At 44.4% G+C, this 23,025-nt stretch overlaps 1 protein-coding gene and 1 pseudogene across 1 annotated transcript; both read right to left on the reverse strand.

Moving 5' to 3' along the window:
* Positions 1 to 10,118: 10,118 nt before the first annotated feature.
* LOC125525341 lies at positions 10,119 to 15,011 on the reverse strand (annotated as a pseudogene).
* A 146-nt stretch (positions 15,012 to 15,157) lies between these two features.
* Positions 15,158 to 19,666, reverse strand: LOC125522207 (WD repeat-containing protein GTS1-like). The gene is made up of 9 exons (XM_048687293.1): positions 19,457 to 19,666; positions 19,166 to 19,360; positions 18,777 to 18,984; positions 17,986 to 18,081; positions 17,052 to 17,126; positions 16,639 to 16,749; positions 16,473 to 16,564; positions 16,176 to 16,260; positions 15,158 to 15,662 (listed from the first exon to the last, which is right to left on the reverse strand). Exons 2-9 carry the CDS (start codon positions 19,348 to 19,350, stop codon positions 15,300 to 15,302), a joined length of 1,215 nt encoding a protein of 404 aa, XP_048543250.1. The 5' UTR covers positions 19,351 to 19,360; positions 19,457 to 19,666; the 3' UTR covers positions 15,158 to 15,299.
* Between the last annotated feature and the right edge of the window lie 3,359 nt (positions 19,667 to 23,025).

Below are 23,025 nucleotides of genomic sequence, written 5' to 3' on the forward strand. Positions count from 1 at the left end.
TCTTCATCGGATTGCCCCCCAATACTTTGAGACGCTTTCGACAATGGTGTGTTGCCGAAATTCTGTAATTGTGCGGGGGCAACGTGATATGCTACGTTACTAGGTAAAGACACTTGCGTGGCAGAATTCTCACTTATTCGGCAATGAGCATGAAGGTGCGGAGCCGAATTATGAACATCTACAATTGCATATGGTGCCGAAAAATTAGTAGCATGAGGTGTAGCATACGATGTTTGAGGGTAATTGGCCGAATAACTAGTAGTAGCATGGCCAATTCCCCTATCCACCGGCATGTTTGGATTAACATGTTGCAAATTAGTTGCCGATGAATAAAAAGATGAAACACTTTCTTGTATGCTATTGGAAATTTTAACATGAGGTGTTTCAAATTGATTAACCAAACCCATCATGTTGTTCATCGGCATATGGAATTGTGGGGTTGCCGATGCATGAGAGTTTGGATACATATGTTGTACGTTGCTAAAATCATAAGAATTTGAAGCATGAAGATTGCTTTGCATCGGCCCTTGCGCATAATTAGATGCATGATTGATAAAACTAGGGCTAGCCGATACATTATGCTCATTAGGTGATTCACCAACAACATATGGATTATTTGCATCTACAAAGGGGAATTGGGTATTCATATTACATTTGTAGATTGCAGCAACTTGATGACGATCTCTTCGTAGCAAGAACGGGCTGGAGACCGTTCAAAGCTTCGTCCCCAGCGGAGTCGCCAAAAAGTGTGTTCGCACACGAACACGTCACCGTGTACCCTCGACGCCGGGGGTGATGCACCGCAGCTCACGTCGAAGGAGACCTGCCGGAAGCGTGGTACGCAAGACAATCCAGCGGGCGCTTTTGAGGACCCGAAACCCCACACGCCCGGGAGGGACCCCGTCAGGGCGCGTAGCGGCTATGGGCTGCCCTAGGTCGACCTGATTGCCCCTAGGGCCTCGAGGTTCGCCGCCCTACAATGAAGAAGAACGAACGAAGAACGAGGAAGAAGAAGAACAAGGGAGAAGGAAAAGTAAAGGTAAAAGATGTAGATAGATTTGTTCGATTGTGTGTTGTTTCAATCGGCCGTCACCCCCAACATATATAAGAGGCGGCTGGACTTCCCGTACAAGAAAAGGACTAAAAATTCCGTCCAAAACATCAAAAACCCTAACCTAACTCGGACAGGAATCTTTGGCAATTTCCGGATCAATCTCGGTCTCACCGATTAGTTTTTTTCGGCCCCACCGAGTGAATGTTGCAAACTTTCTGTAATTTTCTGTAATTTTTCAGATCAACTCGGTCTCACCGAGTCAATCAACTCGGTCGGTCCGAAATGGCTCTGCAGCTTCTATTTCTGACCTTGTTTTGCCTCCACAGGTTGCATACGAACTCGGATTAAGACAATTTTTATATCAAAATCAATCGTTTCGACGAGACGCACAACTTTCATGTTGAAACAGATTCCACCAGAGGCCAGCTTGATTGAGTTTTATGCCTTTCTTTACTCTGGTGTCAACATGAGCATCTCTGAACTTGTCATAACTTTTGAGTCCGAGCTCCGTTTTAGACTATCTTGATATCCATCTTGATCTTCTCGAAGAGAGACATTCCACGGTGACTTCCAATCATAAGTTTGAATTGTTCTTGATATAACCTATGCTAATTTTATGACTGTGCCAATTTTGAGCGTCAACAAATGGTTAGCCTGGCTCTGATACCAAGTTTGTCAGGACCGGATTTTTGGGATATAAATTTCCCAGAAAGTGGCCCTTGTGCTCACCAGCCCCAGGATTACTGTTAGCTGATGAGGCACCAACTTGATACAGAAATTCCAAGCAAAGTACATAGTATGTAGTACAAGACCATTCTGGCTTATGAGTACAACAATTGGTTTTCTAGTGGTTGATGGCGGAAGCGGTTTGCGGGTCATCGGCGTCTATGGGACTCCATTTCCCACAGGAACAGCTGACCAGGATAACTCCTATCTTCGCGGGGCTGCTATCTCCATTCGCGTGGGTCCCGGGGCTGTCATCACAACGCTCCTCTCCACGCAAGAAATCTGGCCAAGACAATAGCCAGGGACAAGCCAGTGAGTACTTTGAATGTACTCGCAAACATTAAGAACACAGGTATAATATAGCCACTGATAATCATGTTTTTAAATATTTTATGATCACTTCGTCAGTTATGAAATAGGGTTCATGATGCACGCAAGCAGATCATTCAAATAAAACATGAGTAAACAATCAGGGTGTAGAAATGAAAAGCACCGATCGGGTGTCTGAAGCGACGCCTCGAAAGGATAAAAATATGAAGCATGCCTCAGTCGGGCGTCTGAGCGACACCACGGAAAGGGCTTATATATAAAAGGAATAACAGGCATGCCACAGTCAGGCGTCTGTGCGACATCACATAAAGGGCTTATAAGTAAATGAAATAACAAGCATGCCACAGTCGGGCGTCTGAGCGACACCACATAAAGGGCTTATAAGTAAATGAACTGACAAACCTGCCACAGTCGGGCGTCTGTGCTACAGCACATAAAGGGCTTATATATATAAACATAATCACAGTGGATATCCCGGAGGTAGAACCGTCCCAGGGATATTCATTATTAATGCAAATGGTTAGTCCACAATAACAATAATCATAACCATCATATATCACAAGTCATAATCAATGTTCTGGTTTAGTAGTTTCTCCTCCGAAGACCGACACTAAGACCGACACTTGACCCATCCCAGACTGTAGTCCTTAACCATGGACACGGCTATTCGAATAGGTATAATATCTCTGCAGAGGGTGTACTCTTTACCCACGAGTAACGGATTTCTTTAGTCCATCGGAGCTAATTCCGTCCACGGTCTTTTAGTCGAAAACACGCCTGACTTGCACACACCATCTTAACTTTACTCGTGTCTGGAATCACCCACGACACCTGTTAAGCAAAACTCTAACTGGGGAGGCTACAACCTCGCGTAGCATGGGATCAAATTTCTATCGTGCGCTCTAAGGGGTGCCCCCCTCTCGGTCCCAACCGGAAACACTCGTACCCCCGGACCAAGTGGCATGCCTACCGGCTGCAGTCGGTATCTTCCACTATGGCCTCTCTGTACGGTGTGTGCTAGACGGGGGTTGACAACTTACTGAACCGTACCCTACCTACGACAGGGACAAGTGGCAGCACGAAGCAAGTATGGGGGTTACTGGAACAAGACTCGATCTATGGCCGACCCAGGAGGCTTAAGTATTTCCTGCATGATTAGTATAACAAATATGCTTCAGACCAATAGACAAGTAGCACTACTCATCATACCCCATCCTGCCATACCGGACACAACCGTCCCGACGGGGAACCAGAGATAAGCTCGTGTCTACCCAAGACAGAGACTTTCTCGGCTTCCTTCCGGTAGGCATAAAAGGCATGTGAGAATGATTACTATCGCAAACATGTCAAGCTCCAATAGCATGAGGCCACCAGTATGCAAGTATGATCATATCCTCACAAAAAAAAGTAATGGATACTCCGTGTCACGGTGGTGTTGTAACTGTATCAAACAACACACAATAATATCATGCCAGAGTTCAAAAATTCTTGCCTTCAAGTTGTGGAGAGGTAGGGTGCATTCCAAAACCTTTGAAAGTTTTCTTCTCTCTCCAACAAATCCTATTTTTGAAAATATTCAAACAACACATACTTTAAAAATAGTACAAAAAAGTTGTTTGGAAAATTTTGAAATAAATATGAAAATAAACTAGACAATATTTGGGAAACAACAGAAAAAGAATCAAGTCATTTGGATTTATATTTAAAAAGATATAGCCAGTCAAATATCTGTTTTTGAAAATAAAACAGAAAAGAAAATGTTTCGAAGAGGAATACGCTTTCGTAGCAGGGGAGACGTACTTGGGGGGTTTTACGCTTCCACTTAAATCCACGCGGGCGGGGCTGGGTCGCTGACAGTGGGTCCAGGGGGCCCACTGGTCAGGTTTGACCAGTCGCCCCCGCCTCTTCTTCCTCTGGCCGAACAGAGGCGGGGTTCCGGCGATCAACGCCGGCGAACGGCAGCTTCCCGCGGGCTCCGGAGGGCAGGGATGGATCCGCCACTCCGGGGCGGTCCTCCCGGTGGTCGCTAGGGTGGTGGGGGCGAAGGGAGTGGCCGGAGTTGAGCTTCGCCGCGGCCGGTGGCTTCGGGAGGTTTGGGGCTTTGGGCTACGGTGGCTCCCGGGCGGGTTTGAGGTGTTGGGCGGCTCCGCAGGGTCAAGGGGAGTCGAGCGGTGGCGCTAGATGGACGGGAGGGGCTCAGGTTGCGACTGAATGGACCGGAGGGCGGCGGCGGCTGTACTGGCCGGAGATGGGGAAGAAGACCTTCACTGGTCGATTGGCTGCTATGGGGGTGCTAGGTGGGGTGGCTTGAGGTCGCCTTTGGTTTCGGAGAGGCTCGGGGCTCCTTAAATAGGTGATCGGGGTTGGTTCCGACGATGGCCGTGGATAAGATCGCCGACGACCGCCATTCTGTAGCAGCAGAGGGACGTGGCGGCGACGAGTGCTTGCGGACAAGCTTGTGGATGAGCCTGAGATGCTCATGGGGGCAGCTGGCGAGCGCTGGTGGCTCGGGCGGCGCCGACCACGGCAGAGGTTGCTGTGGCCGTCCGCTAGCTGCCGTTGATGACCTGACGGCGGCGCTGTAGGGCGCCAGGGGCGGCTCTGCGGCGAGGGAGGGGGCGGGCGTGCTGGCTGCGAGTGGGGAGAGGCCAGAGCGGGCGCGGGGAGGCGGCCGTGCGACACGGCGGCTCGGGCGCCGCACGTGCAAAACGCGCGCTCTGGGCGCGCCCAGTGCACGCACGCTGTGTGCTCGACGCAATGCCATAGCGTGCTAGAGGATTAGGGTGGGTTGGGGATTAGCAGGTCTAAGTTAGAGGCATTAGGGAGCTTAGTGGACATGCCAGTATGTACAGAGGGGCAAGATCACAGTGCAAAACAAAAATCATGCCAAAACTGGACATGCACACAAGGTGTTTGCCAGAATGCCAATGGCATTTTGGCAACTCTTGGGGTGGCCCAAATTTCCAGATTGGGGTCTCTTTAGATGCATGAGATGGTGGTAAGGTTAGTTGGCCAAATTTAGAAACTTGTTAGTGTAAGTTTTGCAAAACTCCAGTTCTGGACAGAAGGAAAAGGGCATAATTTCATGAACCAAAAGTGCTCCAATGAGTCCAACCTCCTGGACTTAAGGGTTTTGTATGGTGTACTGCAAGCAGGAGAAAGCTCATGGTCACTAGAGTAAAATTTAATAGGGATGCAGTACAAATCACCATGCTGGACCAGAATGAAAAAGAAGTTGATTCACTCAAATTTTTCAAAGAACATAAAAGGGTTTTTGCATAAAGTGGAATAATATACTCCTATTAACATCCCATAATTTTGGTGGAGGCTAGAAAGAAATATTTAAAGGGGTTGTAGTGCAAAATTGCCCACTGGACCAGATTTGAAAACTTGGTGTAGAGCTCTCAATATCCAATGAATGAAATATATTTTTGCATAAAAGTGATTTAAAAATATCACATGACATCTTCAAATTTTGGTTGGAATTTTAAATAAATTTATCAAATGGTTGTAGTTCAAATAGAGCTCCAAAACTAATGAAAATTCACTTTAAGGAATAAAGCTCAGAGAAAAATAATTATGCAAATAAATTCCACTGATAATAGAAATGTTTTTCTTGAAAGGACAAACAAGTCCAATAATATATTTGGAAAGTTTTTTTTCATTTTAGGTAAAAACTCCATAATAATAAGGTAAAGAAAAGTCCTGAAACCAAAAGAACATCCAGAAAATAAAAGTTTAAAATTTTCTGGCAAAATTTTAATTAATAAATCAAGGTTAAAAAATTTGGGGTGTCACAGAAAAGCTGCCTTCCCATGTCCATTCCAGAGGAATCAAAAAATCCACCCCAAGCTTATTTATTGGCGGATGCCCGAGGCAAACCGAAGGAACCCAATATAAAATATCCGCATAGAGACAGGGATGTCCGTAGTAATAGTACTATGCATGGAGATAAAATAACCAAATTGCTACTGTATGCAGCAGATTTTTGTGGCTTCTACTACTTCGCTGCGAACGGCAAGGCATGTGTGTGTTTCATGCTTTCCATTCCTATGGTTTGCAACTATTTTCTTATCTCATTTCTGTGTAGTTTGAGTCTCCTTTGTTTTTAAAATATGCAATCCGAACTGGCCCTAATTTTGTATTTTCGGTTGAAGTTGATGCTTCGCTGTGTTTTTATTTTTCTTCAGGAGTGAAGAGTGTGATGCTGGAAGCCAGCAAGGACGAGGTGAAGGTCACGGGGACCATGGACGTAGCCACCGTGGTCCCGTACCTCACCGAGAAGCTCAACCTCTTCATCGAGGCCATCGCGCCTATCAAGAAGAATAAGGGGAAAAGAAGCGAGATGGCGGGCCCGTCCATGGGTATACTCATTATACTTTTTTTTTTGTACATCAGAAACATTTTCCATACTCCCTCCAATCCAAAGAAGTGTCGTGGCTTTAGTTCAGTTTTAATTCAAATTTGAACTAAAGGCACAACACTTTTTCTACATCAAGGGTACATGTTTAACATTTTTTAAATACACGATCAACATTTTTCCATTCTGTATGCATAGTGATTTCTATAATAAATATATTTTGAATATTTTGAAATATAAGCAACAGTAAACAAAAAAAAGCAAAAAAGTGAAGAAAAAAATGAAGGAAATAAAAAAGCTCTGAAGGCCTCTGTTCCCCACTGGACCGGCCCGTGCGCTCTGTCTCGCGCCCCATCCGATTCTCGAAAAAAAACTCACGCCCTATCCTGCCCCCCGCCGCCGGCGATGGCTAAGCAGCTAATGACGCCACCGCCGCCTTATCTTCTCAGCCTTACCTGTGCCTTCCCGGCGAATCAGTCAGGCACTTCATTGCGCCGTCGTGGCCATTCTCCGCTAATTTCCCTTGGGCCCCAGCAGCGATGGGCCCGCCACGCTTACTGTGATCGGGATGAAACCATCAAACACCTCTTTCTTGATTGCCCGTTAGCAAAAGTCTTATGGCGGACTGTCCATATTGCATTTAACATTACTCCACCGAGTTCTGTCGACACGTTATTTGGAACGTGGCTTAACGGGATTGAGAACGAAACAGCGAGACATATTCGAGTAGGAGTTTGTGCTTTATTGTGGGCAATCTGGAACTGCAGAAATGATTTGGTTTTGAACAGAACAATATTTTCCGAGCCACTGCGTTGATCCGTATGTGTTCGCTACTCACTCCGACGGAGGCCAGGGATCGTTTGGTTATTGGATCTATCCATTGGAAGATGGTAGCACGGGATATCTTCAACCGGTTTGGATGGCGGTCATGTAATAGGATAGGCAATTAGTTTACCTGTCTCTCTTATGCCAGCCGGTTGTGGCTTTTCATGGCCCGTTTGTTTTTTGGCCCTTTTGGCTCTTAGTGAGCTCTCTTTTATTTTTGTTTTGAGATTCTAAGACCTTGTTGAACCTATTTGGCTTTTTAATAAGTTGGTCGTATGTATCGTTCTGATGCAGAGGCCGGGGAGTCCCCCTTTTCGAAAAAAAACCGGACATCCCTAAATTTATGATGAGACATGTTTTGCTAAGAGATCATCTCTTAATTAAGAGATAACGTGTCTTCTCTTATAATTTCTTTCTCATGCACTTCATCGTTTATCCTACATAACACTGCTAAGATAGCATCATTGTACATGTCCTTAAATGACAAAACACATTCTACAAAATTATAACTTGGTTATGAAGACTTTTTAGCTTGCATGAAGTCCTTTCTCTTTATGCAAATTCATTTGTATTGTACCACGGTGTCAGATTTGTTGTGGTTCGCATATTGGGCAAGACTGGCGATCTCGCAACGCCGCCGCCTAGCTTCTCCCTCTTCCCTTTCCTTTCTCCCCACCATCTGGGCTGGCGCCGGGAAAACCAACACCACAACAGAGGAAGGTGGAGGCGGAGCCTGTGCTGATGTGCCCGGAGGTGGATGGCTCCTGGATCTATGGTGGTCGATCCGTCAAGCATGGCTCCGCTTGGCTCCGTGGCGTGCGGTAGGTCGACAGGTGCCTGGTGGCGCCTCATCCAGATCTGGTCGCATTCTCTCCTCCCCCTGCTTGATGTGCTCCCCTGTACGAATTTATTTTGCGAGACTTGCTGGTCCTCGATGTGGGTGGAGCTGGAGACGGGGATTCAGATTGGGAGATATCCCTAGCAGGCACTGGTCGACCACGATGGCGGCAACGCCCGAGGGCTCTGTCTTTTCTCCATGGAGAAGTTCATCAAATCTGCATCTACCTCCACCACGCCATTTGACTCCCGGGTGAAATCCCTAACTGCGGTGGGCGACGGCAATGCCTTTCGCGTCGTTCCCTTCTTGAAGGCGTCGCCTTGGGAGTTTTGGCTGGTGGATGCCTTGGGTTGGCATTGGCGGCGATCTGGATTAAGAGGTGGTGTGGTGTGACATCTACCGTGTTGGCAACGGCGGGTCTCGGTGGCGTGGTGCATCGGGGTCTCTGTGATGGACATTTGTTGATGGACATGCGCAGGGTGAGGTGTTGATAGCAGTTGAGCCTGGCAAGGTAAATGCATTGGTATTTCCTTAAGTTGAGACGGCAGAAGATGGTGGCAGTGGATTGGAGCGTGCGCATGCGGTGCGCGTTAAGGGTCTGCTAGATCAGTTGGTGCTCTTGGTTCGCCGTGGAGCGGCTTGGTGAGGCCACCAAATTAGATGGTGTACTTTGGTGCGAGGTCAAGGCACATCAATGAACTAATAGGTGTCACAACATAGATCATCAGAAAGGTGGCTTTGAATTGATCCATGTATTTGTTTTCTCAGTCTCTGTTAAATTATGATAAAAATGGTTGTGTGCATTGCTCGATGCAGATGCCATGTGTTATCTTTTTTTACGAGAAAAAATAGGTGTATTATACCAACGGGGTCAACTTGTGTATTATTGGCTTACAATGCAGAGCACGATAGGTTTCCATCGGCATGATGGTAATACCTCTCTCTCAGTTTACAGGGCGTGCACATATTCCTAGGTCATCAATTTGACCAACCTAATATAATTCATATATTACAAAAAATACACCAACATAAACTTCGGAGTTTCTACTTTCAAAAGGTATAATTTGTGTGTTATATAGTTTATATTAGGGTGATAAAATTGGCAACCTAGATATACGCACAGGACTTGTAAACTGAAACGGAGGTAGTAGCATTGGTTTTGTATGTCAGAGAACTTTTAATGGTAGTATATAGTTTCTATGGTACATAACTCAAATTGGGATGTTGAGTTGACGGTAAAAGGTTAGAGCCAAATAAATGATTCTGATAAGTGCCACACGTGTGACATGAACACACGGCAACTCCAAACATTTTTTATGGCAAGTTTAGTGACGTGAGGATGGCAACTTTAGTTGTCAAGGGTGGCAACTTTCTTTTTGTTGGCATTTTAGTTTTTTTGGTTGTTTTTTCTTTTCAGATGGCAACTTTAGTTATAAAAACATTAGGACCAGAGTGTTTCGTGCTGGGCACTTATCACTTGGAATAAATATAGGTTTACATGTACTCCCTTACCTACCGTTTATCTTGTTAAAGAATCTGTTTATTATACCGATAACCAGCTTTGAACAGTCTAGCCTACAAGTAAACAACTATTGGGGATGGTTGTTGAGAGATCACGAGGGGCTATGGAACCAACTAGTAGTTGAGTCTTACACGTTTAACAGATATGTATACGGAAATATATGTGATCTCCTTGTCGTAACGTAGATGCACTTAACTTCGCCAAGCATCTCAAGGTACTAGTCCCAGCTGGGCATGGGGGGATTTGATTGTTTGCCACCACTTATTTTGTAGTTTGATGATTTGCCCTCCATTACTTTGTAATTGATCCGATGACACCCTTTACCTGGCACTTTGCTAATTTGCCCTCTGGCAAGTGGGTTCCACAAACAAAGACCAAAATACCCTTACCAATCGATTGACCAGAAATCGCTCCAGTCGGTCGTCGTTCTCATCCCCTTCTCTCGCACAGGAGACGGCGGCGGCTACTGGACGTGACTCACCGCCATTGGTCGTGAACGGCGGCAGATTGGGAGTATGCCTGTTTGTGCTTGATTGAAATGCTTGGCTTGCCTTTGATTGGGAGTATGCCCATTGGTCGTGACGCCCACTAAATTCCAGCAAATGCCTCCTGAGGAGGATCTCTCCAAGTTTGCTTCAACCAAATCCCAGTAAGTGCCTCCTCCTGAGAAGGCCTCCTCCAACTTGGGGCAGTCTGTAATACATAGTTCCTGGAGGGCTGGGGGCTGCTGCAGGAGCCCCTCCGGTAGTGTCTCTGGGGTTGGGCAGCACTCGATTCGCAGCTTCTTGAGTGCAGTGATTCCATGCATTCCATCTAGAAATGTTGCCAGTGCACTGAACCGATACACTTCGAGTTCTCTCATCTTTTTTATGTTCCCGAGAATTATTGGCATGGACACCAGCTTCTGACAACAACTGATGTGCAATATTTCAAGAGATGCAGGCAGTCTTGGTATTTCCACCAAATTTTCACATCCTATAATTTTAAGAACCTGGAGTCGAGGAAGCAGGACATTTTCGTCATCAGATATTGTTGATGGGAATTCTACTGCTGGCCATTGTATTATATTATTGATGCCTGTAATCCACATACTTTCAACAAAACCAAAATGGTTCCATATATTCCGTTGTATTTGGGACAGTTCATGTGAGAAAAGACAGTCACAATCTATTATATCCAGCTTCTTAATAAATCTGCAAGGTGTTCTGTTCATCTCCTCTTCAAAGCGCCCTACATTTTCCCTCAAAACTGTGAGTCTCACTAACACATCAGAGTCACCAAGCCTTGAGAAATGAAGGTCCATAGATAGACAACCAACAGGTTCAACTACAATGGAGCCTTTGCACTCAAGATTAGATTGCATAGACAGATTCATTAGATGGTGAAGGGGAATGTCTCTTGCGCTAACCACCTGTAGATCTTCAAGCAAAGGGAGCGTCCTGGGCATGCTTGATAGCATTGGGCATTCAGAAATAATTAGCTTCTTGAGCTGCGGCAATGATACAACTGCCACTTGTCCTGCCACCTCTTGGTGCCATCTCTCTAGCTCAGGCATGTCGGAAATTATCATGGTTCCCAATTTAGGAAAGAAGGGTGGCCGAGAAATACATGATTCCACATTGTCCATGTCATCATTAACAATACATATACTTGTCACACTATGCAAACCATCCAAAACCAAGTACCCAAGAGAGGGCAGCTGCCACAATGGTGGAAGATACTTGCAGTTCTCACATCCAGTCAGAGAAAGTTCACTAAGATGTTCTAACTGGGTATAGTTGTGCATCCATGATGAGAATTTGGGACCAGTATAATTAGATAACAGTAAAACTTCAAGCCTTTTGTGTGGACAAAGAGCCTCCAATATCCCTTCTGCAATATTATCGACTCCATATCCAAAATATGAGCCATAATGTCCATTTGTCCAATCGAGTGATAATCGCTTCAAATTATGCTTGTCAGACATATTGCCTTGTTTAGCATTTTCTGCACTATGCACTTTTCTCAGCTCAGTCAAAGAAAGAGCACCACATAGATTTAAATCTTTCAGTTGATCAATTCCACGACCTGTATCATTATCAATGACATAACTCGTCAATGTCTGTAGGGAATTCAACTGACTAATACCTTGCGGCATCTGCTCCAAACTATGACACCCAACAAGGAAGATGTGTCGAAGACTGCTCATATATCTCATCCCTTCTGGTAATTTCTTGAGTTTTCTACAACCAATGAGCTTCAATGTTTGCAAGCTATACAACATGGTGGTGGCTTCAGGCAATGCAGATATACAAGAATAAGAATAATCCAGATAGCGAAGATGCTTCAAATTTGTCATTTGTGTTATGCTTGAGAACGTCTTCACTGCTCGTAAGGACATTAATCCTGACTTGGACTTTCTTAGTGGACATCGATAGCCCAATTGGCGTTGGCTTAATATCGTGCGGGCTCCGGGAGCTAGAATTTCCATCATGGCTTTAACATTAACATTACTGTCATAATCAAGTGACAAATGTCGAACCTCATGCTGTAATGAAGTCCTTTTAGCTTCTGTGATCTTAATGCCGCATGCCCCAGATGCTCGATTGTGCAGGATGAACGACAAACCCTACTCCGTTGCTTTTGCTTATGAGGCGGCTTTTTCATCTCGGCTGGATGATCCGTTCGCGGATTTCATTTGGGGGAAGAACTACACGACTAACCGGTGCAGGTTGTTTCTCTGGCTCGCGCACCGTGGAAGGCTCTTCACCAATGAACGTCGCTTCCGTCGGGGCCTCTCAGACTCGGACTCCTGCCCTTTTTGTTCGGCTACCGAAACTACAGCTCACATGCTTCTTCACTGCGCTGTTGCCTCAGAAGCGTGGGCAACGGCAGACTCCCTGTTCATCAGCTCGGCAGACTGCCCCTCGGTCAGCGATATTATGTATCATCTGCCTTCTTGCAAGGTTCGGAACACGGTTGTTCTGGCTATGCTTTGGAATCTCTGGAAAAGAAGGAATGCAAAGGTTTTCAACAATGAAGTGCAAACCCTTGAATTTGTATTCCGCCGAGCGGCCGATGACATCTTTCTGTGGGCGAACCGCTGCCACAATGAGGACCGTAAACAGCTCCTACTTGACTGCGGCATTATGTTGGCCAGACTCGATGAATCTTGATGTAACTTAGCTTTTCCCGTATGCTCTGTGCCCCCCAACCCTTTGTAAATATTCTATGTACAGTGTCCGGTTTTTAAATAAAATGAGTTCAGGCTGGCTTTTGCCCGCCGTAGTTCCCTCAAAAAAAAATGCTGTAATGAACCAGCGTCTGTGGATCCTTCCAAAATTTGTTGACGTGATGAAGATGATTGCAAGTGGAAGCAATCATTTCCGCTTACAGAGTCAGCAAGATCATGCATGAGATCATGCGTCTTGCAAGTAGTTGGTCGGTGGATGAACCCATGTCGAAACTCAGAGAGAAGATTCTTTTGAATCTCCACATCTTGGAGGAAACATCTTTGGACTAGCATATTGAAAATTTGTTGGCCTATTGTTTCTGATGCAATAAAGTCATTTGCCATCCAAAGTTGGATTAACATGTTTGTATCCATCGGGCTATCCTTGGGGGAAATAGCACAGAATGAAAAACATATTTTTGCTTCTGATGACAAGTGATCATAGCTCAGCTGTAGAGCAGGTACAATTCCAGTTGCCAGGACGTCATTCTTCCAAACATCACTGTTCAAAACAGAAACCCACTGACTGTGATGCTTTGAATGAAGTAAAGTTGCCACTGTGTTGATAGCAAGAGGCAACCCCTTACACTTGTGTAGAATACTCTTAGCTATTGAGTTGAATTCCTCTTGTTTTACCACTTCTCTACCAAATGCATTTTTGTGAAAAAGCTCCCATGATTGATCTTCGTTTAGAAGTGACATCTGATGTGGTGGAAGTGTGCCCGCCCATGATAGAAACAACTTTTTCATTGCGGCTTGTCACAATTACAGCACTACCAGATCTAGAATGTGCGCACAACAATGATCTCATGTCATCCCACTTCCGTCGATCTTCGTTCCAAACATCATCCAATACTAGGAGGTACCTTTTCTTGGCCAAAACTTTACTGAGTTCCTTCTGCAGTGCCTCCATCTGAGTCAAATCACACTTCTTCATGGTGGCCACTTCTATTATGGATCGGATGATTTCTTCGATACTGAACTTGTCAGAGACACATACCCACAAGACCAACTCAAAAGGGTCCTTCACCCTCTGATCATTGTGAACAAGTTGGGCAAGGGTAGTTTTGCCAATTCCCCCCATGCCAACTACGGGGAGCACCATGATGTCACTATTATCAATGTTGCTATTATCAGACTGGTTGAGCAATATCTTCACCACTTGTTCCTTTTCATCTTGTCTGCCGACAATTTGTAATTCATTGACATGTGAGTGTGTTTGCGGCTGAACAATGGTTGGTGCCTTGGCATGTTGTAGGAAGTGAAAGTTATTCATCTCGACAACCAGTTCGTCTATCATTTCAAGGGCATCTTTCATCTTCCTGCTCATGGAGAGACGGAAAACAATCGGGCTGCTGGTGGTGAAGTAGCTGAGCATCTGCAATGAAAAACAATTATATCGAAACTAAAAGCCCGCCATTTTCCAAAATAAAACCTTAAACAAATGAGTGAGAGGCAGAGAATGCACTGTTGCTAGCCATGTGGAATAGCATCAGATGATTGAGTAAATAATGCACCCACAAACAAAAAAAAAGATTGAATAACAATTGGATGAATTTGTCGAGCGAATGCTGATATGTTGCATCATTTTTTGTGATTTTCATGCAAACTTTGTTTCAGTTCGTCTAGTTTGAGGAAGTGTGGGAAAAGGAGCGGGCGAGGACAAACCTTGCGTGCCGTGGAGTAGGGGCGCATCTGTGCAGCACGGAGTCGCAACGCCTCGTAGAGGAAGTCGTCGAGAACGTCGTCGGCATGATAGGCGGCGGTCTTGAGGTCCGTCGTCCAGCGGCGGACGGCAGGGTTGGTGTGGCTCTTGGCGTCGGCGTTCAGCAGGATGCACTGGACGGCGGCGAGGTGGCGCTCCAGCTTCCGGCGTGACTTGTCAAGCCCCCACGCCCGCAGCAGCTCGGCCACCAGCGTGTCGCCGGCCTTGGCCGCCACGCTGCCCAGCAGTGGTACCAGCAGGGAGCCCATCTCGATCACAGTCGCCGCCGGACAGTGAAGTGATAGTTTCTTAAAAAATTGGCCGATTTGGATTAATTAAATTTTTTAATAGCAATAAAATCATCGCCAAGATCATTAGTTCGCTACAGATAAGATATTAGATATGTATGCAAAGATCATCTAGTATTGATGGTGGAAAGCACTGACACAAAACACAAAACGCAGACCCAAAGATACTTCTTAGGAGGTAATGTGATATCAGCAGGAACGTCCCAAGCATTACCTAGTAAACAATTATAGGCCACAGTTCTTACTTCAAAGCAGCAATAACATGATCAACCATAAAATGCCAAAACAGCAGCAATGGTCAATTAACTGGCAAGAAAATTCAGGGACAAACCATACGTTATCGCCGCTCTTCTCTCAATACAAAAGAAATATCATAATATGGATGGGTAAGCCGAGGCCAGGCATCCATCTCTTAGCAGGTCAGTAGGGCTGATGTCGGCTTCTATTTTTCTTTTCTACGCGTGATACAAGCGTACTTGAGATCCACGACTTCTTCGTCACTGCTGCATCATCAGAGCGCCAGCAACATAGACGGCCATCCTCGCCTCCTGTCCATCCAAAGATGCCCTTGTTTTGGCCAAGGCTCTCAAGACTGCTTCCACCTGGGCATATGGTCCTGATAACTCCTGTGTGGCCTCCTTCCAGGACAGCCTCCGCCGGACCAATCGCTCCCGCGGGATCGTTTTTCACAGGGAAGTAACCTAGTGTCCCCTCACTTGTGCCGCCGATCGCCCATAACCGGTCATCAGGCAGAGAGTAGTGGCAGTCGACGAAGTAGTCCAACTGTCAATACAACAAATGTAAGGATTTGAGAGGGAGAATGATCTTCAGTTCTGTATAATCTCATTTCAACAACAATGCACGCATGTAAAAGGAGTCGGAAAGGCAACTCATCAGGATGTAGAGTAAAATGGTATTTGCAAGCACAACTTTTGATGATAAAGAAAAAGCCTCAGAGAGAAGACACGCCCACAGAGATATCTCAAAGTCATGCTGGCTGTGTGTAAGTGGATGAGTCTCTTCTCTTTTTTCTTTTTCTTTTTTTGCCAACAATGAATGCTACAGTCAGATTAAATTTTTAAAAATTAAATGAAATTAACAGTAATTTTGAATGCTATTGTGCTCTGAATTATCGAGAGAAAACAAGAACATGTGCATGTAACATCAAGATTGGTTGTAATACTGAAACAAAAATCCCTGATAAACAATACCAAACCATGATCAGTATATACTGAACTCAAATGCAAAGATGGAAATAGAATGTACAAGATAGGTTAAGCAGTCTTGCGTACTCACATGGTCAAGGTTCCACTTATCACTAGCCAGGGAACGAGCATTCTCTATATTCAATTCTCTAGTCCCACCATTCCAGTCCCAAGTGCTGCGATAATTAAATAGCAAACAGCGTAATGTTAAACTTGTGTACTTGTTAATTAACCGTAAAACAAGTAGGGGATGCATAATATTGGGGGTGAAAACAGAGAAGAATCGGGCAGAAATATTCTCAAAACAGAGGTGAAAAGGGGTGGGAGTTTCTTTGCCAATGAATAATTTAACAGAATCTTTTACCAACTTCATGTGGAAAGAAATTACCTTAGTGTTTCAATATGAGTCAAACACCAAAGCTTCTGATATGTGTTTCCATAGAAACCCACCTTGGAAACAGAAGTCTCCACATTCATAACCTATTAAATAGCATATATCTAAGTATCGTGAATCCCTAAGTATTTAAAGCACAACATAGGAAGAAAACACATACAGATAGCAAATGATCGTCCTCATTGATATCACCATCAGTGTCGAAGACGCATATCAAACCATCAATTGCCGCAGAAATGAGTTTACTCTGTTGATTTGGTGCAAATCGAACCTGTCCAACAAAGAGCAGTAAATCAGCACAACAATGACTGATAACCAGCCAATCGAGAAACTAGTGGATAAATATCATGTGGCTGATATGAAGTAGATGCAAAAGTATGAACACTGAAGACAGCAATGTCACCAGACAAGTTAAGAAAACAAAGGTACATTACAGCACTCAAGTAAAAAAGAAGTATGTGACAGCACTAATTGCCACTATAATTGATGTAAAGGGATATCCACGTACATGGGGTATGCAAGTTAGGCTTGTCTTATTGTAAAACATGCAAAACTCTGTAGAACAACGCATACCTGGGTTACATCGTCCATGTGGGATTCCTCTAAGAAGGCTACCTGTTTTGAACTTCTCCAGTCCCACAACAGAACCTACAATCAAGCAACTTGAGTGAGACTCAACCTGAATAACCTCATGAAACCTTCTCTGGTTCAATACAGGTGCACAATCTGAAGTAAGTTTTACAGGTAGGACTCAACCGTCCACCCTCGCTGGTTCAATACTTTGTCCTAACAAAGTTCACTTGTTAATCAACACCTGGTCCAAGAAATACAGCTAATGATGATCGAATTAGATGGTAGCAAATATTTTGTCAGGCATCATGCTGAACCAAGCGAAATAACCATATTTTGCCTGATTTGGAGTTCGTACGAAGAAGGTACAACGGTCCCACTGTTTTTCTATTACTAGCAGGACTTGTGTTAGCATCACACATCTAGTTTCCAAATCACACGTATTGGGCTGTGTGTTGAGTGAAGCCAGCCAATAAAATGTTAAGCTAACAAATGTGTGGGTGATAGTTTTCAAGACACAGTCCGATATAGCATATAATCAATTTTTGGATAACTCACATGCTAGTGTCTAAATCATATCCGAATATTCGGTGGATATCTGGGTTCTGTTTCTGAATGCTATCCCAAGGGGTATGGCCTTGCATTGAATTATTATTTTCAATTATTTTACAACAACTAAAAGAAAGAGAAATCGAACATAAACAACTCAACAGAACACGAATTCTTCGACATACAATTTATGTATACAATGTTTGACATTCAAGCATGACCGCCCATACATCACAAAGATTAGAAGCATATATTGACCATCACAGGTACCAAGGTGGACAGAAATATTATAAGCATACACCAACCGTTGCAGGTGCAGAGTGAATATGGATAAACTAAAGCTGTTGTAGATATGACTCTAATATATGAAAGAACAGCACTCCTTTACCTTGGAACTAGAACCAGCAGCAAGTAGGTTACCATTTGTTCCACCAAAGGAGAAGCTAAACATTTCGTGCGAGGGGCCAGCATTTAGCAAAGATATCTGGCAGACATTTAGAGAAGAGCGAATGGTCAAAATGCAAGTACATTTTAATCAACTGTAGTAATCTACAAATAGCTGAAGCACTAATTACCTATACAGTACAGTGAATGTAAATACCAGATCAAAACTATGCCAGTGAATCAAGTAGAAGAGGTTATGTCCAGTGGCATCAGGACACGATAAAATAAAACAACAATCGGAACTGGGGTTATTTCTATGTCAATGTGGAAGGAATTCATATTTGGCTAGGATTAGTATATAAATGCAATGGATCTATTCCAAAATTTGTAAGAAAATCACTACTCCATATGTGGTTGTACAGGTTGCACCTTGCATCAAGTCATCTCATTTTACAGGAAAAGAAATTAATACTTGTCCAGTGCGAACAAAGCAGAACAGAGAAGAACTCAATGAGATATAATAACTCATATTCAAATTTAATGAATTGTGAGCCAACCTCGATCCAAACAAAGCATCCCAAGAATTAACAATTAATGCCTCACGCCTTTATGAGAATACAAATAACTACAATGCAGAAACTGAGAAACATACCGATGAACTGGAACATATATACGTATTAAAGAAGGAACTATGTAGATGTGAATCTGTTACTGCCAAAATTTTGCAATCACGCACATTCATGTAACAGCCAGCATCAGTTATCAGCAATCAGGACGTAGTAGGGAAAGAAAAACCTGCTTGAAGCTCCTTGTGTCCCAGGCTCTGATAGTGCCATCACCAGAGCAAGAGCATATCACCTGCGGCGATGAGGGAGCTGAAAAGGCAATCTCATGGATACTCCCTGTATGGCCTGTGCATTCCCCCAGATACTGCCCAGTTGCTGGAGCATAGAACTTGAGTGCGTTTGTCGACAGAGAAACCGCGAGCGTTGAGATCTCCTGGCTTGTCACAAGAAGATATACGAAATTAGAAGCAAACATATATATCGAGTACTGCAGCATGTATTTTCATTCAGTTATCAAGTACTGGAAGCTATAATGAAGCTACACCATTCTAATCTTATCTGAACCGAGGCAGAACAGAATCTGCAGCCAAACTGGGGGAAAGGGGGGAAGCTGCCTACCAAGAAGCAATCTGGAAGACGTAGTCGTCGCCGAAGTTGGTCTGGATGCTATTCTTTAGGCCCAGCCGCCTGGCCGGTGAGGCCACGCCGCCGGGGACCGGGGAACCGGAGGCCGCCGCCGCCGCGAACGGGCTCAGTTCCGCCTCCACCTCCATGGCCGAATCGCCCCCGTTACCAACCTCCATCGCGCAGGCCCTTGAATCACCACACACCGCCCAGAAAGAACAATCAGCATGTATGTCAATGTCCAAAAATCGCACCTTCTCGCAGGAGAGGAGGAAAAGAAATTACCTTTGATTGGCTGGGAGCGGGCGGCGGTTCGGCCGAACGGGTGTCGGAGGTGAGCACCTGACGCTCAGGCAGCTGGCGGCGGGAGAAGTCGCGGCACGGGGCAGGAGGGGCGGCGGCGGCGGCGGCGCTCGGCGAGGAAGCCCTAGACGGAGGGAAGGAGGAAAAAGAGACACCACGCTGGCCCTTCTGTTTTTGGACCAGCCAGTTTGGTTATGTCTTTCTTTTTTCTTTTATAAATTTTAGCCTTTTTCCTTTAAATTGTAATTAACTAAAAGTTGCCCATGTTTTTGTTTTGACTAAAGAAAATTCTTTTCTAAGCTGATGTTGGATTTTGCTTTGTGTTTTCAGGTTGAATCCAGCTTCGAGGTCGAATGCTTGGGAAGGTAGTGTCGACTACCTCCCTCCCTCTTAACAACCAACAAAGTCGCGACGTCTCTCGGGTTATGGTGGACTATTGGGGATGTAAATGGTAAATAAATGGTGTACATAAGTCCCGTTTGGTTAGTTTTAGCTAGCTTCATAATTCATTTCCCCCCTAAAAAAATAAATTTTTGGACCATTAGATCATTAGTGGGTTTAAACGGAATTAAACCGGCCTCGGTTGACATGCTTACGGGCTATCTACAATTCCCTCGTAATGGTAAGCATGTACGTGACTCATGTACCTATTTTAAGCTACTGAAATATGACGAGGGTAATTGGATAGAGGGTATGGCGAACCTCAACCCACATATCCAAAATTACTTCTCAAATCTGTTTACTTCGGAAGTACAGCATACAGACCCGGCAGTCCTTGACAAGGTGGACACAAAGGTTACCGCACAGATGAATGATGTGCTGCTTGCTCCTTACACAAGTGAGGATGTTCGCAATGCAGTTTTTAGCATTGGAGATTTAAAGGCGCCAGGGCCGGATGGGCTACACGCTGTATTCTTTAAAAAATATTGGCATATTCTTGGGGAGGAGATTACCCACGAAGTTTTGGCAGCAATAAACTTGAGGCAGATTCCAGCTGAATGGAATGACACAACTATAGTGATGATTCCGAAGAATAATAACCCAGAGATGGTAACTCAATTCAGACCCATTAGCCTTTGTAATGTTCTTTACAAAATTATTTCAAAGAAGTTGGCATCAAGACTAAAAGGTATCCTGCCCGAGATCATTTCCCCAACTCAAAGTGCCTTTGTTCCCGGGAGGCTAATCACTGATAATATTCTCATTGCCTATGAGTGTATTCATAAAATAAAGAACAGAAGGCGGGGGCAAACAGGCCTTTGTGCGGTAAAACTTGATATGCATAAGGCCTACGATCGAGTTGAATGGGTGTTTTTAAAAAATATGATGCTCAAGTTGGGCTTTCATGGTGACTTTGTGGAGATGATGATGGCATGTGTTGGTTCTGTGAGATATAAGATCAGATATAATTCACAGGAAACTGATGTTTTTACACCATCTAGGGGTATTCGACAGGGAGACCCTCTTTCCCCATACCTGTTCCTCCTTTCTGCAGAAGGTTTATCCAGTTTATTGCAGTTTGAAGAAGAAGCTGGTGGCATTGAGGGAATTCAAGTGTGCAGGAATGCACCGTCAGTCTCACACCTATTATTTGCTGACGACTCCTTGATTCTCATGCGCGCAGATGTCTTAAATGCAGCTTCCTTACAGCAAGTTCTGGATACATATTGCAGCAATTCAGGCCAGTTGGTTAGCTTGGCTAAATCTAGTGTTTTCTTCAGTCCTAATACCAATGCTGATACAAGAACTGAGGTATGTTTGGAATTACACATTAATAAGAGGCCCTCTTTGATAAGTACCTAGGCCTCCCGGCCATGGTAGGGGCGGATCGGGGTGATTGCTTCAGACATTTTATAGAAAGGATCAAACAGAGAATACAAGGATGGATGGAAAAGCAATTATCTGTGGGGGGGGGAAGAAATTCTTCGCAAGGCTGTAGCACAAGCTATCCCTGTTTTTGCCATGTCAGTATTCTGCTTACCTAAAGGGATATGCAAAGAAATTACAGACATCATTGCACAATTCTAGTGGGGAGATGATGAAGAGCATAAGAAGTTACATTGGTTTTCATGGTGGAAATTGTGTGTCCCAAAGAGTGAAGGAGGTATGGGGTTTAGAGACTTATACTCTTTTAACCTCGCAATGCTAGCTAAACAATGTTGGAGGCTTATTATAAATCCTGAATCACTTTGTGCCAGAGTATTGAAAGCAAAATATTTTTCTAATGGAAGCCTTCTGCAAGCTTCATTAAAGAGTGGATCATCTTTCACCTGGCAAAGTATTATGAAAGGGCTTGAAGTGTTTAAAAGGGGATATATTTGGAGAGTGGGCAATGGCAATGATATAAATATCTGGACGGATCCATGGATCCCTTCCAGCCCAACCAGAATGGTCATTACCCCGAGAGGACAAACGTTGCTATCTTTGGTAAGCGATCTTATTGATCCAAACACGGGGGGATGGGATGAAGACCTCTTGAACTTGATTTTTAACCCAGTTGACACACACAGAATACTGCAGATTCCGATAAGTAGCAACGCCTTTCAAGACTTCATAGCATGGAACCCTGATAGGAGGGGAGTCTTTTCTGTTCGAACAGCTTACAGATTACAATGGATGCAAAAGTTTGGGGCACATGGTAACAGTATACAGCAACCTGGTGGTTCTTCTATTCCTGCGGTTTGGACTAAACTTTGGAAACTATTGATTCCACGGAAAGTTTCCATTTTCTGTTGGAGATTACTACATGGAATCCTGCCGTTTAAGAGCATACTTGCTAACAGGCACATTGGGCTGTTCGGTTCCTGTCCTATATGTCACCAACACGCAGAGGATATTCGACATCTCTTCTTCAAGTGTATACACTCCCAGAATCTTTGGCAGAGGCTGGGCATTAGCGATTTTATTGATGTTGCTGTGATGGTTGATCCTTCTGGATCAGTTATTATGCAGTACATATTATCTTTGGAGGATACATCGCTCCCACTAATGCCAATGCTGGACGTAAAACAAGTGATTGTGGTGGGGTACTGGTACTTATGGTGGACGCGCCGGCGTATTACACATAATGAGATTTGTCCTCCTGTTGTTAAATGGCCAATGTCAGTTTTGGCCATCACAAGTAATTACCATAAAGCATCGATGAAGAAGGCAACTCCAGGAGATATTACATGGCTGAGACCAGATCCAAACTTTGTTAAAGTCAATGTAGATGCGGCCTTCTATGAGGACGAAGGAATGGGTACTAAAGCGGCGGTAATACGAGATGACAAAGGTAACTTCCTAGCAGGACAATGCAAATTTATTCCATATGCGGCTGATGTTATGACCACATAAGCATTGGCAATGAAGGATGGACTGAACCTAGCAAGCAACTTGGGATTCCATCGTGTTGAAGCGGAATCAGACTCACTGAATGTGATTAATTATTGTACTGGACAATCTACCTGGTGGGATTCGGCGGCGGCAATCTTTGCTGATTGTGTTGATATTAGCTCTTTGATTGGGAAGGTCAAATTTAAGCATTGTTTTCGTGATGCTAATCAAGTGGC

This window comes from Triticum urartu, chromosome 7 (assembly GCF_003073215.2).
Source record: "Triticum urartu cultivar G1812 chromosome 7, Tu2.1, whole genome shotgun sequence".
Taxonomy (NCBI): domain Eukaryota; kingdom Viridiplantae; phylum Streptophyta; class Magnoliopsida; order Poales; family Poaceae; genus Triticum; species Triticum urartu.